Source organism: Pipra filicauda, unplaced genomic scaffold (genome assembly GCF_003945595.2).
Source record: "Pipra filicauda isolate LSUMZ 115617 unplaced genomic scaffold, ASM394559v2 scaffold175_size1500280_pilon, whole genome shotgun sequence".
Classification (NCBI taxonomy): Eukaryota; Metazoa; Chordata; class Aves; order Passeriformes; family Pipridae; genus Pipra; species Pipra filicauda.
This window is the reverse complement of record NW_024104273.1, coordinates 269,040-288,545: the sequence shown is the minus strand read 5'-3', so window position 1 is coordinate 288,545 and position 19,506 is coordinate 269,040. Positions and strand designations below refer to the sequence as shown.

The 19,506-nt window shown below is 40.0% G+C and overlaps 1 protein-coding gene across 1 annotated transcript; it reads right to left on the bottom strand.

Moving 5' to 3' along the window:
• Window positions 1-3,958: 3,958 nt before the first annotated feature.
• On the bottom strand, window positions 3,959-7,679 carry SNAI2 (snail family transcriptional repressor 2). The gene is made up of 3 exons (XM_027714518.2): window positions 7,289-7,679; window positions 6,185-6,730; window positions 3,959-5,238 (listed from the first exon to the last, which is right to left on the bottom strand). The coding sequence occupies exons 1-3, from the start codon at window positions 7,365-7,367 to the stop codon at window positions 5,057-5,059; spliced, it is 807 nt and encodes a 268-aa protein (XP_027570319.1). The 5' UTR covers window positions 7,368-7,679; the 3' UTR covers window positions 3,959-5,056.
• Window positions 7,680-19,506: the final 11,827 nt, after the last annotated feature.

Genomic DNA, 19,506 nt, shown 5'->3' with positions numbered 1-19,506 from the left:
GACTTTGCATATATTTAGAAGGACTGAAAATCTTGGAGAAGGAGGAACAGAGAATGCAAGAATCATTTTTGTTGGTACTCTACTGTTATGGCTGTTTCTACAAAATGTATGCACCCTGTCAGCATCCCATCAGAAACTGAATGGTATTTCCACCTCTACTCAGCACCTGTGAAGCCTATCTGCAGCACTAGCCAGTTCTGGCCTCAACAGTGCAAGGTTGACATGAGAATATCAAAGTCCAGTGAAGGACTACAAAGATGATTGAGACATTGGACTCTCATATTGGAGTCACTGAGAGAGCTTGAGAAGAAAAAAAATTAAGGAAGATCTTATTAATGTGTATAAATACCTGATGAAATGGAGTAAAGAATACAGTCAGACTTAATGCCCAGTGACAGGACAAGAGACAGTGTACAACACCTAGAATACAGAAAATTCCATTTAAATGTAAAAAATCCCACTTCAATACTGTAAGTGTGAACACTGGCACAGGTTGCCCAGAGAGGTCACAAGGATCTCCATTCCTTGAAATATCAAAACTCCATCTGAACACAGTCTTGGGTAAACTACTCTACTGACCCTGCTTTGAGCAGGGGAGTTGGACTAATCAATCTCCAGGGGTGCCTTCCCACCTCAGCCATTCCTTGACTCTGTGATTTTACTTGCACAGTTTGTTCATATTTCTCACGGCTATCACTTGATATGATATATGCAGGATGGAGTGGTCTTCTCACCTTCCACTCCTCCTACTTCTGTGAACCAGAATTATAATTCATATAATTTAACTGTTAAAACACCTACTTTAAAGAGACAAAACCAAATGTTTGGGACAGCTAGTAAAATCAACTATTTCTAAAGCAGTAATACTCATAACTGCAAATGTCTTATTCAAAAAGAAAAATATGTTTTCAAATTAAATTTTGATTTATTTTGTGACAGGGCAAATCATCTGTAGCACAAGATATCAGAATTAAATTATCAGATTTCCCATTTTCCTTTTTTTAAAAATTGAAATCATGGGATCTTTACAGTGCTTTGTTTTTATATGATTTTATGGAGCTTAGTGTAATAGGCCCTGAGTTTGCTTAATGACAACAGGAACTATAATAATTCAAATAATAGAGCAAAATATAGAAGCCAGATTTCATGGTGCTTTAATCTGAGAGGCATTTCTTTTAACCCTTTGGTGAGTATATAACATGCTTTTCTGAACTCTGAATTACACGGGAGGATAATTGCAGTGCTTTGAGCCTAGAAGTGTTCTGTCTTCATTTTATGCACATCTTACTTCATTCTGCAGCCTCTGAGGTGAAAAGCACACTTAAATAGAAGAAGGGAAGAGAGATGCGGAAACCAAAGTGAATCAATTATTGCCTTCAGCCTTGAGAAATTAATGTATTTGACTTGTAACTGCACAAATGCTGAGATGGTTCTGCTCTTCTCCACAAACTGAAAGAACATTCAAAGTAAAAGGACAAAACATCCTAAAGGAAAGATATGGCCCTCATTCTGTATAATGGACAATCATATAACCAAACAGGTCTGGATTTATAGATTTGGAGTAAGCTCTGGGCAAAAATCCCTTCCCTGGGTCTTCTGACTTTAAACAACTCATTAGTGAATAGTTAAAAAAACTATGAATCATGTTGTATGTAGTCTGTTGTCATTCAGGTGCCTTTAGAGGAGAAACTGGTCTTATGATAGCTTAACTTCACTTAAAAGAATTATATTTAGCACTGGTGTCAAAAACTAAAAATAAAGAAAGTGACTGATTTCAGAAAAGATCAGTGAAGGTATTCAGAGTGTGGGGGCAATATTTTCCTGAGAAAGATTTAAAAAGTTAACTATTTGGATATAGAATAAAAGATGTTTTGTGAGAAATATTGCAGTGGCTGAGCAGATTCAATGGGTAGATTTGGAGGGAACTTTTCCTTCGTGTTTGGAAAAAGTCATAGGAGTCATTGACCAGCAGCTCAGAACAGAATTCAATTTACATTGATAAAGAGCTTGTGAAGGTGCAGAAGGGCATTTCTAAGGTAAAGAGTTAAAACTATTATATTTTGGAGAAATGTCCTGACAGGGAATAAAAAGCAGTCACACAGGAAAAGCAGAGAAATTCAGCTGCCTGGGAAGTTTATGCTGCAAGTGGACGAAGAGCTAGGGTTCTGTGATAGAGTGCTCTGTTTCAATTAAAGAGATGAGCCAGAAGAGCTTCTAGCCTTTCCCATCTTTGTGTTTTATGAGTACAGGTGTTACAGGCATGCAAAGTAGCATATCTTAATTGTCATCTCCAAATCAGACCAGTTCCACTTGTGTTTGGTTTAGCATACTGTATTTTGATGAAGTTTTCATCTGATTTCCCTTAAGGACAACAGTAGCATTTGCACTCATTCAGAAGTTAAGCTCTTATGCTATTTCATTTACTATGCACGTAGAGAATTTAGAGTGTGAATTAAAACAATGAAAAAGTCCTTGTGGCACAACGCAGGAGAGAAAACCTAGAACTTTGACAGTGCAAATAGCTGTTGACTGCCAGAGCTTTACTCATACTCCAGTAAACTTTGCTCTGGGAAGAGAAAGCTGCACAAAGAGCTGCTGGAGCCTAAGAACTTCAAAGCGAATGACATGGAAGTGCAAATCAATAGAGTAACCACATGAAACTTTTCAAGGGTATTTGATGCCTTCATGTGTTCATTTTAAAATGTTACCTTGCAAATTCCCACTAACCCTATCTTGCTTGAACTCTCTAGCTATTTCCTGAAGAAAAATCTAGCAGCTCCTAGGGAATCATTGTTATAACCCTGAGATTTTGTCAGAAGATGCTTGGAGAATATGAAAGCTTCATTGGAGCTGATCTTTTTTTCAATATCACACTTTCAGTGGAGAAAAGGTGCAAAACTTTTGTCTATTGCCTACGCTATTCCAGTGCAGTCCTGCTGAAGCCCTACTCTGCAGAACTCAACTGGAGGAGAGAGACGACACAATTTATTGCATTATTTTTCTGAAACATACTCTTTTTCAAGAAATGTGCACCTTATGTTTATACATCAATAGCATTCTTGTTAAATTGCTGGAATTTGAATTTTATTTTTGCTAGTACTTGTTCCTACTGGTACCCTAGTGTAGACATAGAGGTCTTTAGACTGGGTAACAACTGGTGCTTGTCTGTTCTCTAGCTTTGTCTTTTGTTAAAAGTTGAAAATGATGCTGTTTCACACCAGTCAGTAATGATGAGACAGGATTTGTTGATATTGTAATGCTTTATTGTAGATCTTGGAGTCAGATCTTGGAGTCCTTGGAATCCTCAGTCAAATCATCTGGAGAAAATGATTTCTATGTTTTATTACGGATTACTTCTTTCCTGTGATATATTAGCTGATGTACAATTGTAATGCATCCACTTGAAAGACTTGATATGTAACATATTTTAATAAAATATCTTTAATTGTCTTGAAATTGCCATAAAAAGTGTTTTATACTGTGACTTTACTACTACTTTAAAAGAGCATCCTGCAAACATTGTTGAACTCCTGTAAGGCTCCACTGACTTTAATAAACTTTGGGTCAGACCCAGAATTCCCATATCAGAGTTTCAGGGAGAGTGTTATAATAATGCTACTCTATTACTACTCTCCTTTCATTGCTTAAAATGAAAGAAAGAAGTTGCTCTTAAATGTTTTTGATAAATTATATTTCACAATGTTGTCATACTCTTGTAAGAAGCAGGAAAACAAGTGCTTTCCTAGAGCTGCAACTCTAGGAAAATGCACTGTGGGGTTTTAAATCTTCTACAGTGCAATGGATATATTCCTTTCTAATGTTCAGAACTTGTGCATTAAATATTTGCATCTGAAATTAACTTTTATCTTCATCTGGTCATGTAGAGACATTCACATTTTTCTATGTTTGAAAACAGACAGATGTTTTCTTTAATTAGAACAAACAACAGACATCTTACTTAAAAATGTTTATTGTAAAAAAGTGGCTAGAAAACAACATAAATTTCACTTCACACTTTCTTCAAGTTATCTATAGATGCTGCTATAGGCAACAATTCGCTTTCATTCATAACACATTCAATCATATAAAAATAAAAATATTTACATTATGTCCACATACTTTACAAAATCATCAATAAAAAAGGCACTTGGAGGGGTAATGCTGAAAATATTGCATTTCCTTTGTGCATTTAAAAAAATAATTGTAAAGCTCCCATGGATCCCCTCTCTTGCACTTATTCCCGTTTTTTAAAAAAAATGAAGTTTAGAGGAACTATTCCGTATCAAAAGATGATCAAGCATGCACCAGGAATGTTTGAAGCTACAGTATTACCTTTTCTTGTCCTTTTTTTTCTTTTAAAGGCACATGCGGTTAAATTGTGGTTTTCAATTTTTTCGTACATTCTCTTATACTTTTTTCTCTCTCTTAATTATGCAGTTTTAAAGCATTTTAGATCATTAATGAAGGCCTTGGCTTCTAATAAAATAAAATAAAAACACAGCAATGAATAATATTAAACATTTACTAAGGTAAACTTGGAATACTTTTTAAGGCACCTGAGACAAATGGTGTCTAGCAAAATTCACTTGGGTAGTATTTTTATTAGAATTTTTATTTAAAATACTGTGTCTTTGGTTGAAATGGCTTGGCAGGAATGTATTGATAATTTTACAGCCTTTTCTAAGCAAGAAAAGACAACCTACATTTGGCTTCATCTATAAAGAAAGCTGATAATGCTTCTTCCTTTAGATTACTTGAAATGTCATGCATGGCATCTTTCCCCATATTTCAGAATTCACACTTAAGAATGCAAATGTATGGCTGAACAGAAACTACTTAAAGCTCATTTCTACTGACATTCTAAGTTCTTCCACTAGTTTATTTGTTTGCTTGTTTGGTGGTGTTTTGGTTTGTTGGGGTTTTTTTCGTTGTTTTGTTTTTTGGTGTTTTTTTTTTGGCTGAAGAGTAGATGAGAAAATGCCTTTGGATTTCTACTTATCATTTGGAACAGGAGTGGAGAAATGCATCGAGTCCAGGTAAACATTGACTGCATGACTCAGTGTGCTACACAGCAGCCAGACTCCTCATGTTTGTGCAGAAGAGACATTCTGGAGAAAGTTTTGGAGCAATTTTTACACTGGTATTTCTTCACATCCGAGTGGGTCTGCAGATGAGCCCTCAGATTGGATCTGTCTGCAAAAGCCCTGTTGCAGTGAGGACAGGAAAACGGCTTCTCTCCTGCAAAGGGAACATCAAGAGAAAATAGGATAAATCTTTTTTAGAAAAACACATGTTTAGGACAGGTAAAACCTGCTTTTATCCTAAGAAACAAATGAGAAACAAAACTGACTTGTTATAATAAAAAAATGTGCAATAAAAGGTTAATCAGGCCACAGATACAGCAGCTTTCTGTACTGCTGGCTGTACTTGCAGAACTCTGGTCTACTCAGAATATGCTGCTAAGTGCAGTCTCTGAAGACAAGCTGCTGACACCTTCTGCATCTACAGGTGCAGTGCTTTTAGACTGGGTTCCTCCCAACATTTTCAAATATTTTCATAGAACTTTTTCTGCTTAATGCTGTATGGATTACTAGGGAACAAGGCCTTTGACTGAAAAGCAGCAAACAGCTGTACAGACATTACATTGTACCCAGTGTTACATTCAAAACCCAGTTTTTGCCTCAATAGAAAAAAAACAACCACTTGGCTGATGATGTGTTTCTAATTCTTAAGGACTTAAGACAGTGCATGCAAAACTTGCCAGCTGCTTAAGGAGTCAGAAAGCAGCCCCTCATGCATTGCCATTCTTTTTTGCTGCCTGATTTCAGAGTCAGCTGGAACCTTCTTAAAGTTAGTAATTTCCAAAGCCTGAAAGTTAACATAAAATTCTTAAAGCAAAACCTTCAGCTAGTGGAAATAGGCTAAACCATCCTAAAGTTGTCAGGACAGCAATGCTGATTTATGCCAGTATCTGGGCCTCAGTTATGAGACCATGCTACACTCCCCTCCCACCCTCCCTCCAAGAGGGAGAAGTTAGCCTTTTAATGATTTAGTTGAGATTCAGTGGATGCATTTCAAGGTTGATTAAGAAACACTGCTGGTTTTACCACCTGTGGAGAAAAACAGCAAAAGGCATCCTGATGTTATAGCGACAAGAAACTACAAATGTAATGCTTGTTCTTACCAGTGTGAGTTCTAATGTGTCCTTGAAGTAGCCAGGGTCTAGAGAAAGCCTTCCCACAGATCTTGCAGACACAAGGTAGTGTGTGGGTCCTGATGTGCATCTTAAGCGCTCCCAGGCTGACATACTCCTTGTCACAGTACTTGCAGCTGAACGATTTCCTAGACTGGGCATCACAGTGCAGTTGCTTATGTTTGGCCAACCCAGAGAAAGTTGAATAGGTCTTGTTGCATAAACTGCACTGAAACTTTTCAGCTTCAATTGCATGAGGGTCTGAAAGCTTTGACTGGATTCTCTCTTCTTCATCGCTAATGGGACTTTCTGAACCGCTGTGATCTTTGGAGGAGGTGTCAGAAGGTGGAGGTGGGCTGACTCTTCCCAAAGATGAGGGGTATCCAGAAAGTGGAGACAGGTCATTGGGTAATGGAGACGGTAGCAGCCCAGTTGTAGTCCACACGGTAATGGGATTGTAAGCTACTGAGCTCAGGATCTCTGGCTGTGGTATGATAGGGACTGGATAGCTTTCGTACAGGTAGGGGGATATAATCACTGGAGAAATAAGAACATTTTAAGGTAAGAGAACTAAAAAGTACTTCAAAAGGCAGCAAAATTAACATTCAGGGGATTAAAAGCTGGATAAATTAAACAGGATAATCTGAATATAACAATTAAGAAAATACTCTTTCATACCCATATTCTGATGGGTAGAGACAGTGCCCTTGAAGAGGCAAATTGCAGTTGGAGAGTCTCTTCAAGGCAGCATGCTGCTTCTAAATCCATGCAGCCTGACACAATGAAACAGTGAAACTTCCTGAAGGATTTGTGTAAAATTTCAATTCCACCACCAGCAGATATAGAACAGGAAAACTCCAAATCCTCTTTAAGTAACTTGAGTTCAAGTGGATGGGCAAACTTTCATGATTCATTCTGGTCAGCACTGACATATTTCTCACAGATATTTCTCCTTGTAAGCAGGAGAAAATAGAGCAAGCAGCGAACTAACCCGTCCCCTGCAGGCTGCAAAGCAATCCCACCCCTCCTCAGAACTGCCACGCAACGACCGCAGCCTCAGAAGAGATGCGGTGGAACTAGATTTCGTTTTGTTACCTGTGTGTGTGTCCAGCTCGCTGTAATTCGGCTTCTTGGATGAATTGAAATGTTTCTTGACCAGGAAGGAGCGTGGCATTTTGGACGTGGGGTTTCTGCTTCTTCCAGACTCTCTTTCCGTGCGGGTGGGAGTAGCGGTCCCGGATGGCTCCCAGCACACAGGCACACGCTATATCACTGCGGGCGCATTGGTCCTGGTCCCGGTCCTGGTCCCTATGGCGCTGCCGGCCCCACGCAGCCCATCCACTCCCGGTTGTGCAGTGGCAGTGCCGAGGCGCCTTGAAAAGTGCTGTAAATACTCACGAGTCAGGTGCAGGGGGGAAGGGTTTTCCGCTCCTCCAATCGCTTCGGGATGTTCTCAAGCACTTTTCCAAAGAGGCTGTTTTTCTGGGAGGGCTCTGGGGCTGCTGGCTGAAGGATCCAATCTCACTCGGAGGGTTTGGTTCAGGTTTCAGCTCCTCCCGCTGGAGACAGCTGTGAACGAGGGAGCGAGCTCTAGCAGAGCGCGTTACCCTGCTCCGAAGCGGAGGCATGTGGCTCTGTAGAACTGCAGACTAGAAAAATGTGTTGGTTAAAGTGCTTGAAAATAAAGGTCAGTTTACTGATTCAGCTGAATTCTTTTTTTTTCTGTCTGATGGAGACCTGGATAAGTCACAGGCACCAAAACTCTCCCCTCTTATTTTTCTTTTTTTTTTTTTTTTTTCCCCCTTTCTTTTTTTCTACTCTCTTTTTTCTTTTATTTTTCTTTTCTTTTTCTTTTTTCCCCCTTCCCCAGTCTTTCTTTCTTTCTCTTTTTTCTTTTTCTCTCTTTCTTTCTTTCTCTGTCTTTTCTTTCTTTTTTTCCTTTTTATTCTTCTTATTTTTTTCTTTTTTTTTAAACAAGTCTGGTTTCCAGATGTTTGATACAAAAATTACGATGGAACAAACTAATCGTTAGGGGCAGAACAGGGACATACACACACACATACAACACATTACAAGATAACAAGTTGGCTGGCAGTGCTAATGGAAGCCTTTGAACTGACTGGGTGCCTGCTCCATTTGGGAGCTTCCTTTGATGGCTGCACTTAGGAAAGGCTGGAGATGATCAGCCATCCTCCCTAACCTGCACCCTTCCAGGCAGAAGGACCAGACAGATACTGTAAGGGACCAAGCAGAGGGAGAAGCCCTGTAAAGGATTACATTTCAGAGCAGGGTGATAGGTTTTATACAATATGCATACTGCTTCAGACTGTTCATATGAAGAATACTTTCTCTTTTTCTTTAAAAATCTGTAGAATGCAAAACCTCGACCTTTCCTTCCTTGGGAGTAGTTATGTCACTCTTTTGCCTATCCTCTTAGGACATACAAGGAAATTTTCCTAATTATCCAAAGCAGTTAAAAGATGCACAGATAAGCAAACCCTCTAAAATTATAGACTGGGTAATTTAATGTCTCTTAAATGTCCTTCTCCATTAGTATATTTAGGACCTCTTGATTTCCTATGAAGGTGTAATCTGTGTTGTGTATTTCATTTAAGATGAAAGCCTCTTAAATGTGCCACAGAGTTTTCTGGTTATCTAGATTGATTTAGAGGAGATATTTAGTCACAGATAGGTTTTTTAATTTTAAAATATTTGCATTTTGGAAATATGGACAGCTGAATGCTGGTAAATTTCTAACACAAATTACACTCTGATTGACTCTTAGTCTGCCTTCCCCACCCCTTCCCCCCTCCTTGTGTATTAACTACACCTGCCTGGGCACATACTGGTATGCCGTGCTGGTGTGACGCTAGGGCTCTCTTCTCTTGGGAGGAGGTAAGGAGGGGTGTTTTACAGAGACCACCCCCGCCCATTTTTGCAGCAGGTGTTGGAATAGATGTGAAGGAAAAAAAAGCCCCGTGGGTCTTTTAAGACATGCAAGAACAAAGTGCTTTGTCAAGCTGCATGACTTCTTAATCTTGAGGAATGCCAAAACAAGTGCAGAGAAAGTTAGCCATTTGCAAGAACTGATTAAAAAAATAATCTGTTCAGCACCTAACTCTGGTGTCTGTTAATGAAAGGTGTCATATGGATTTCTAAATGGTGAGGAACGTACCCAGGCTATGGGAAGAAAGGGAGAGTGGCAAGGAAAGGGACTTCCCAGGTATCTCCTTTGCAGCTGGGGCAAAAGGAACAAAGGTGGCTTTTCTCAGAAGGGAGAGCAGTCCTTGCAGAGACACAAGCTGTTATTTTCCTTAACTCCACAGAAATGAAGAAATCCACAAAGCATTTTTAGAAGGTTGCATTTGTGGTCCTGCTTCCCTCTCAGCTCTGTTCCATCTGAGAAGTCCCTGTCCTCTGCCAACTCTGGGACAGCATTGCATTTCAGGATGTGAGGCATTAGTCTGTATCTAAATAGTCTGTTACATGAGCTGTGATTCAGACCTTGAGCTGGTTTGTGTGTTGAAATGAATGGAGCCATGCAGATTTTCACTGGCTCAGGATCTGTTCTTTTGTATGTTTTTTAAAAGTAAAGGGTCTGATTCACCAGTGAGGTACTCCCTCTCAGGGTATTTTCACCAGCATTACACTGGAGTGATGCAGTTTAAATTAATTGCACTTATATAAATTACAGGAGTGTAAGCAGTTAGCCCACTGGCTGAGCTGATTGAAGGATGTTAGGAATTGGATAGAAGGCATGTTATTACATGGTCCTGAAAGGATATTAGCAGCACATACTACCTGAGTGAGGTCTGCTGTCAAAAAAAGGGAGAGTCTGCGTGAGGAGTGGGTGAGTCAGAGTAAACAGGTGTTCTGGGTGTTTACAGCAAATGTGGATGAGAGGGCACTTGGAGATGTGTGGCATCAATTCCCATTCAGGGAAAGCAATACAAAGGTCGAATGCAGAAGACAGGAGGTTTGCTCTCCTTGAAGCAGCCAGAGAGGTTAGAAGGTGGCAGGTGGCTCTGATAGTCATGCTGCCCGCAATCAAAGCCTTGCACCTACCTCCAAAAAATCAGGTCTAGAGCTTCCCTCTCACATTTTACAAGTAGTTGGTCTTGCAGGGATTCTTTTTGATTTTACTTTGAAAGCTTGTGAGCTTGTGTAAAGCTGTCTTGTTAATGCCATTGCGCTGCTAATTGCCACTCTGCAAAGTGTGTAGGAAATGATACAAGCAATTCTGCTGCCTGAAACCTTTGCATGTGCTTTGCAGCAACTAAATGATTAGGACTAGAGTTTCAACCATGCAGCAGAAATGACTTTTTTTTTTTTTTAACATCAGGCCACTTGTTCATGTGCATAGATAACAAGCTGTGAGCCTCACTTTAATCTTCCCATTTCTGACAGCTCTACCAAATCCCTTTCCTTGTCAGGTTTTTTGAGAAGGGCAGCAACTTCGTCACTTGGCCTTCTGGAAATGGCAAGGTGCCAGAACTATGTTTATTATCAAAGAGGGAAGAAGAACCCAAGCTAAGCAATCAGCAGCTTAGTTCTTCTCATGACAACGTTTATGTCCTTACCAAGCATCAATAAGCAAGCGAGTGGATCAGAAAATGTTAAATACCTGGATAAACCACAGCAGAATCAAGAAAAATAGTTTCAGAACAGTAAATGAGTTGTGTTGGATCACTGTTCCCGTATTTCTCAGGCAGCACACTTAATCACATTTTGACTGCTATGGAGTCCACAGAAGACAGCACAGCGAGGTTTGGAAGAACCCCCAGGAGGCACTGAGCCCAGCGGACCATACCAAAAATAGCACTGGAGGTTTATTGATGAAGGTGACGACTGTATCCTGGAAAAGGTAAAAGCACAAGTAACTCTCATCTACAGTGTAGCTCTTGCAATTCATAAGGCTCCTACATTTCAAAAGAAAGTGTGAAATGGTTAATATGAGAAAAAAAAAAAAGCTAAGTTTTCAGTAGCCAGTTGAATGTAGAACATATCAACTCAGCTTCAACGTTACCATTATGCTTTCATATTTCCCTCTTAGTGCCACTGATATATCCTGGAAAGTATATACGTAGTGTAGCTTTCAGTAGCACTAGAAGCTGAGAAGTACCTCAAATGTGATTAGATTGGATGTCAGAGAGAAATAAGCCCAAAATTAACAGAGTGGAAGGAAACAATTAGGCAATGGTATTAATTTCTATTGCCCCAGCATATATGCCTTAATTAATTTTGAAACACAGTTTTAGAATACCTTTTCTTTCATGTTTTGCTCATCCTTCCAAATGCTCACCTGAATTATCAGCATAAATGGCAGCAAATTTAAAGAAGGACTACTACGAAATCATGTCAAGCTCCAGACTTGCAGGCTCTGCAATGGGTCATGATGAATGTATGCAGTTTGGCAAGTTTTTCCCAGTCAAGCAAGAAATCTCCACATTTTGAATGTTTTGCACTAATAGACACATTTTCTTCTAAAATTGGTAATTTTGCAGAGTTTGGGCCTCTTTAAGAGACGGTCTTTGAAGAGCAAAAGTCTAGTTCAGTCTGAATTTTCCAATAAGTCAAGGCTCTTTGAAGTAGGTCTCTTAGAGATCTAAGCCCATCTCTATTTTATATGTATCTATATGAAAATAATTTTTCTTACAAATAAAGTTGCATTTATTAATAGATGCAAAATGGTTCCTTTTGGATCAAGCAGTTCAAATAGTTCTGGCTTCTGTGTGCTCTCTCTTTCACACCTGTCTAGCTTCACTGACTTAAGAGAGGTCAATTTAGAGTCAAATTAGCCCATAATAAAAGAACCTGGTCGCAGTTCAATTTTCCTACGTTGTTTCTACATTAAGATATTTCAACAATGGGCCAAATTCCCCTGTCATTCCCATTTGTAACATCTCCACTGGCTCCAGCTGAGCTATTTCAGATTTACTCAAGCAGAACTGAGATGCAACTCTAGTCCAATAAATACAACTCTGTTTATGTGTGTAGTGCTGTGACAAGTATTCGTTAAACAAAAGTGTGTTACATCCCAGCTCAAGCTATTGCACTCTGGAAAGCAATGCTGATCTTCCAGTATGCCACTGCATTATTCATACGAGGAAGAAAAGATTTGAAAAGGCTGACCTTGGGATCCAGGGACTGAAGCGAGAGCTCGCACAGCGTTATGTGGTTGGAAAGAGCCACCTGCTGGGCACAGCTGCCGCCGAGAGTGGGATGCTCCGCGGAGCCAGCACCGGGCCGGCCGCCCCACCGTGTGGCCAGCCCGGGAAATGGGGATGCTGCCGGCATCGGGATGGACCACCGCCGCCCTGCTGATTGCGGGGGGCTCTGGGGAAGAGAAAGACGGAGGGGCCAGCACTGGCAACGAAAGGGCTAACTCGCTTTCTGAATTTTGTAATAGGGCTAAGACCTATCACTTGTGCACATTTTTCATCATTACTTTTCGTTGCCTAGAGCAGTGAGATGTGAAAGCATCATAGGAGATTTCCTCTTCTGGGAAATGCGTATCTACATGTGTGTGTGTGTGTCTGTAAATGCCCAGTAGAGATCAAAGAATGGTTTGTGTTGGAAGGGACCTTAAAGATCATCTAGTTCCAACCCCCCTGCCATAGGAGGGACACCTTTCACTAGATCAAGTTGCTCAGAGCCCTATCCAGCCTGATCTTGAGCACTTCCAGGGAAGGACCATCCACAACTTCTGGTTCATACTAAGAATTTCTTCCTAACACCTAATCTAAACCTACTCTCTTTCAGTTTGAGGCCATCTTCTCCCTTGTCTTATCACTACACGTCCCAGTAAAAACTCACTCTCTTTCCTATGGGCTCTCTTTAGGCACTGAAAGGCTAAGGTCTGCCCCATATACTTATTTGCCAGATATTGCACAAACCTCATTACAGTCTATAACTTCCTCATGTGGGGAAGCAGAGGGGCAGGATTTTATCTCTCCCCTCTAGTGCCTAGTGACAGGCCCAAAGGGAATGGTATAAAGCTGTGTTACAGGAGGTTTAGGTTAGATATTATGAAAAAGTTCTTCACCTGGTGGGTAGTTTGGCACTTCAACAGGCTCTTCAGGGAAGTGGTCACAGCCCCAAACCTGCCAGAGTTCAAGAAGAGTTTGGACAATGCTGTTAGGCACGTGTTGTGATTCTTGAGGCTGTCCTGTGCAACACAGAGTTAATATTTCTGTTTCAGTATAAAGTCGTCATTTTGCTGTGTCAAGAGAAGGTGAGAGCTGCTGGATTTTCTTCAGTGTCATTCCTCTGTTTCATCCTGAGGCCTAAGGACCTTCCTAATCCTTGGTGCTCAAAATGACAGTAGTGCCACAAGGCTGGTTCACCACCTGTTTTGCCTATTCTTCATTCCCTCATTTAATTTTATGTATTACATGTACACCGGATCCCAGGTGAATGCTGTACTTGACTTTTCTTACAATTCTTAGATTGACTTCAAGAACTGGGTCTTTCTCAAGGTCTGTTTGGAAGTTCCCAGAACCCCAGAGATTTCTGATGGTGAAGATCTGTCTTCTCCTGAGAACCAGCTTCTTTGCATTCAGACTAGTACTCTGCTTCTGGCTCTGTTAAGCTTGATAAAGGCATCCTGCTGTATCTTCTGCTATCGCTTTAGACAATAACTGTTGCCAGCTGCAGGCCTGATGTCTGAAAGTCCTGTTTTGTCTTTATCTGTTATCACTGGAATAGCTTTGAGGGCAGGCTGATGTCTGGAGCCTTTGTTTTTCCTTCAGCAGTACCTGGCAAAAGGCACAGTGCAGACTGTAAGGGACTGGGTGATTCAGTATGCCAGAACCTATTTTTGACATTGCAACCAGAGATCTTTTTAGTCCCAGACAAATCAAGCAGTATATCTTCAAGATTACCACACAGTGACTCCTTTGCAGGGCTCTGTTCCCTGATGGGAGGTTTCCCAAAAAACCAAGACATTTTTGAGGGCTTTTCACCACTGTAAAAATGCTAAAGGCTGCAAAAATGAAAAGACACAAATCCCAACTCTGGTTTCCATGAGTATGAGGATGTCCGGGCTTTCTGCTTTCCCCACTTCCTTCCTCAGCAACTCCACCAGACCTGAGGGATGTCTGCGTTTTGAGTTTCTTACTAGCTTTTATGGGAGCCTTCATCTGACTACAACATGTACATGTACAAAACTGTTTTACTGCATACTGCCAGCACTTGGCCACATTTCTTCACCCTCATGTTGTGCTGCCTCCCGGTACTGGTGGGAATGGGCTGCATCTGTCTCTGCACGTTGGCTAGAACTGGATACATCATTGATCTCAAAGTCCATTTGTAGCTCTGTTGATATGGCTGATTTTTGGATCAGCTGAATTTTTGCTGATCTGTCTCTCCAGCATTTTTTTCCATGGTCCTGAACATTTCCTCTGCAATGTCGGTGCTCACGTACTTTTCCTGTTCTTCTTTTTTTAGAAACACTTATGCAGGATTAGTGTTTCTTCAGTAGTCGGCTCTGCAAGGTGGTATGAAGTGCACAGTGAATGACTGTCTCTAGGCAGATCATTTGTATGCCTCCAATACTACATGAAGGTGTCTTAATCTTTTGATACAAGTATCTAATTTTTTTCCTTTTGGGGGACATGAAACCTGTGTTTCTCTGTAGTCCTGTTCTGTTTAATACTGCTCATTCTGCCAAGGAATTGTGACCTGGAGATGTGGTCTCACCAGCATCTCAGCAGCCTTCCCCACAGAGGCTGCTGAGGATTTATCCTCATCCCTGCTCCAACTGCATTTTAACTCGTGGAGTGTCTGTGCTTATAGATAGCGTATACCAAGAAGCCTTGTTTCATGTTGTACTGCCTTTTCCTCTAGTTCTTACCAATGTTTTAGTTCTTAGTGAATTGTATCTTTTAACTCCACTGTTATAAGAAACAGAGAGACAGATCTTTTCTGAACTCACCAGTGCCAGTAGGGTTTATGAATAAGATGGATAAGAAGACTGAGAAACTGCATTGCCACAGATAAACTGTATATATATGAATAGATATTAATATATATTCCACATGGAAGAGGTTAGAGACTGCCTCGAGGCTTAGCATCACAGCTGACTTCATGTCTTCAAATGTAAACCGGTCTTTTTTCCCCAAAACCGGGTGGATACAGCTAAACTGTCTATTAGAAACAGTCTTGTAAAATGATGAATAATGTCTAGCCCTCAGCTGGGAGGACGCTAATGCTTATTGTCCAAAGCCATGATAGTAAAACACTAAAAATGAAATAGTGTAGACATTTGTAATCCTGTGCCTTGCCTCTTTTTTATCTGCTAACCCAGACATAGTTCATATTCCTGAAATCAGATTGATTCTTCTTTGAAGGAAATATTTCCAAAATGTTGAACGCAGTTACTAAAACAGGACAAATCTTCTCTCTAGTGCCTCATATACACATTTCTTTATAAACTTCTTGTCTTCCTAACAAGTTGTATGCATTGTACTGTGCATTACGTCCTGACACGTATCTGTCCAGGGGAAAAAAAAGAAAAGAAAAAATTGATATATTTTACTCAAATTATGCTGTAATTTTTTTATGTGTAATTTCAAAACTTCTATATGAGCCAGAGTGAATTTCTAAAATTCAGGCTATAGATTTTTCCACCTCTTCCCCTGTTTTTCAAAACTTTGTGTCAGCTTCATCCACTCATTACGAAACATCTATTTCTGCTTATTTTGTATCAGTTTTGTCATAGCCTCTTATCCATTGTTATCCTCCTATCCTCTTATCCATACAGCTATTGAAAAATCTCTAGATACTTGGTAAATGACTTCAAGAAGATATAGATATTCATGATGTCTGGAGAACAACTACCATTGATCCTGAATGTTTCACTGTTCCTCATGGTAGATGTGATAGAGGCAGGTGATAAGATGAAAATGCTGAGTCCCATATTATAAGCATCATCAGGAAGAAGAAGGAGTAACCAGTATGATCAGCTGACATCTTTTGAAGTGGAAGTAATAAAAATTTGCAAGAGGAGGTGGCCTGTTGCAAAATCACAACTGACAAACATTCTGTGGCTGGTACTATTTCAATAAAGAAAGCCAACACTTTGTGCTGACACTATATATGTGATAGCCTACATTTCAAGTGCACAGATGTTTGAACATTGAAAGAGTAATATCCTTAAAATTTTAAAGATTACCCTACATCCTTTTCACTTGTGAGAAAAGAGCAGTCCAAACAGCAGGTTTTCAAGATGAAAGGTAACTCTGTATTTAAGGCTTCATCCTGAGAAAAGTTTCATGTTTCATCATCCCAAAAAAACCAGGTCCCAGTTCTTCAGCAGTTTACTACTGTTTGTGTTTTGGTTGCTTTTTCTCATTTCAAAAATGGAACTTATGATATTTCCCTATCTTCTAAGGAGTTCTCAGGACTACTGCTTTAAAGCACAGACAATACTAATGAGGAAATTAGTGGTGCCTTGGAGTGGATTAAAACCTGGAAGAAAATTCAGATGTGGAAGAGGCATAGGGCAAGCAAACAGAGGGAGAAGAGAGATGCAGCTGGAATGTGCACCCTGGAATTCCTTCAAGGTTGCATCATTTCCCACCCCAGAAGCAAGTGGTGGTGCCATATTGTTTTATTTTTTTTTTAAGCTGCTTTAAGTGTGCTTGTCCTGCCTTCTCCCTTCAGCCACTCTGCTCCTGTACCTTTTGTTCACATGTTCTTATTCCTTGGCAGAGTAACTGTCTGAGGTACCATTTTAAGAGATTGTGTGCTGGACAAAAAAAAAATCTCAAGCTGGAGCTGAGGCTTGCCTCCTGGTGAAGGAGAGATATGAATGAATTTCTCCTTCCATGTGTTATTGCATAATTCATGAATTGAAATAACTGTGAAATGCTTTGCTGAAATTTTACAGATCAGCCAAGAAAATGTGCATTGCAAAGTTCACGATTGATAAACACAGAATATAGAAAAGAGAAGCCTTCAGGGCTTTTAAGAGGATTGTTTTTCATGTTTTTTTTTTCTTTATTGCAATTTTGTTTTCTCATTAATTAGTCTTAATATGCAAGTCAATATTTATGTAGGTGATAGCACTGGCTTTACCAGCTGGTAGAAATTGCTCATTTCAGGCAATTACCTGTTTCAAAATTGCTTAATCCCCAGTTTATTTATCCCCAAGCAGAATAAATTGCTTTGAAGTTGAAATTTTTTTAATGACTTGAGCAGATTGCAGAGGCTGATCCTTGAGGAGGTGAAAGGCAATTTTACCTTAAGTTTTGTCTTGATCTCTGCCCCCATCAGCAGTGGCTGCAAATTGCCTACATTCCACATGGTGATTTTTCTCATTTGATCACTTTTTCCTTATGGAATTAAATGATGTACCCAAAAATAACCTTGTGGTCTAAGGAAGCTTAAAAAACCCCAAACCCAAACAAAACCCTAGTAAAATGAGCTCAGCATTACTTTTAAGCCATCACTGAAAGAAGACGATTCCATCAGCAGGCCTTTGGTTTGCATGCACTTGGGAAAGTCCCCAAGTGCAAAGACAGCTGCGATGGGCAGTGACTGAATAGCACATTTTGCTATGATCTGTGTAATCAAGTTATTTCTCCAGTTACATGCAATGTCAACTGATGTGATACCTCACATCTTGTTAAAATCTAGAGAATTAAGCTACCTGGAGAATCGGAGTAACATTTGAGAAGACATAATAGCACAAAAGATCAAGGGGATTCACTCTTAAGCACTGTCAGGGATGTTAACAAAATTACCAGTGAAGAAGAAAAAATGAATCAATGGTGAATAATCATGTACTATATCAGGTAAGTCAAGCCTTTGTCTCTGCGGTAATTAACTGTTCCAATGATATGGGCTGGCAATGTAATGAGGAAGCATCAGTGAACATGCACTAATTACATTTGCTTTCAAATTCAACAGAAGCTGAACAGCTGTTTGGTGCAGTAGGTAAATTAAGTGCACTAGTCAGATCCAATTTTGAAGTGAATCCTTGATGTCACTCAATGATTAATGTGTAGGCTGAATGTTTAAGGGCATGATTCAGCTAAAAAATACTTTCACTCTGTGTCATTACTTCTTGCTGTCTTGATCACGTCTTCCCTATACAAAAAACCCAGTTGGGTGTATATGTCTGAAGGGGGTAAGAAAGAAGCAGCTGAGGAAAGTGATTTCTGTTCTCCTTGTTGAATTTTCTTGTCAATCATTGGTGGGGAGCAAAAGAAGAAGAACAGAATTTATTCTTTCCTGATGAGAAAGCAGCTATGGAGATAGTTTGCAAGACTTGCAGTTATAGCCTGTACCTGGAGGTAAACTAGGGCACTCCTCAGAGGAAAGGTCACATTAAAAGACATTTTAAGCAGGAAAGGAAAATTTTAACTATATTAAGTTAACACATGAAGTCCTCATGAATTGACTGAGTGGCTCCATAACCTACACCATTCCATATTCCCAGCTTTTCTTTTACAGAGCCAACACCTCTACTAGGGACTAGGACTCTGACCTGTAGTAATAAATTGTAATAACAAGAATTTTTCTTACTGTCTCCTGCTATGTCTGAAGAATATATTCCAAATTCTAGTTATCCTGGTTTCAGCTGAGACAGAGTTAATTTCTTCATAGTAGATGGTACAGTGCTGTGGTTTGGATTCAGTATGGAAATAATGTCGATAACACACTAAACTTTTAGCTGTTGCTAAGTAGTGCTTACTGTAAGCCAAAGACTTTTCAGTTTCTCATTTTCTCATGCTCTGCCAGGGAGCAGGTGCACAAGAAATCGGGAAGGAACACAGCCAGGACAGCTGACCTGAATGGGCCCCCTGAAAGGGATATTCTGTATCACAGAATGTCATACTCAGCGTATAAACTGGGAGGGCTGTGAGGGGCCGATCTCTGCTTGTGGTTAGTGGGAGGTGAGCAATTGTATCAAACTGTTCTTATCTCAACCCACAGGTTTTGCATTTTTCCATTTCTCTTCCTCATCCTAAGGGACAGGAGAGAGAGGAGGGAGTGGCAGGGGAGGGATGTGTGAGGAGTGAGGTTGCCATTTTGGACTGTTGTGGTTCAACCCCAGCCAGCAACTGAGTACCATGCAGCTGTTCACTCACTTTACTTGAAATAAAGTGAAATAGAAAACTGCTACTAGTATTAACAATGAAAAGAAGAGAAAAAACCCACTAGAAACACAAGTGATGCACCATAACAGTGCTTGGGAAGAGCATTGGAAGCTGTAAAGTCCTCGGCTTAGAGTAAGCACTCCTTAGCAACAGCAAAAGCATCAGTGTTATCAATAATTCTCATATTAAGTAGAAAACAGAGCACTG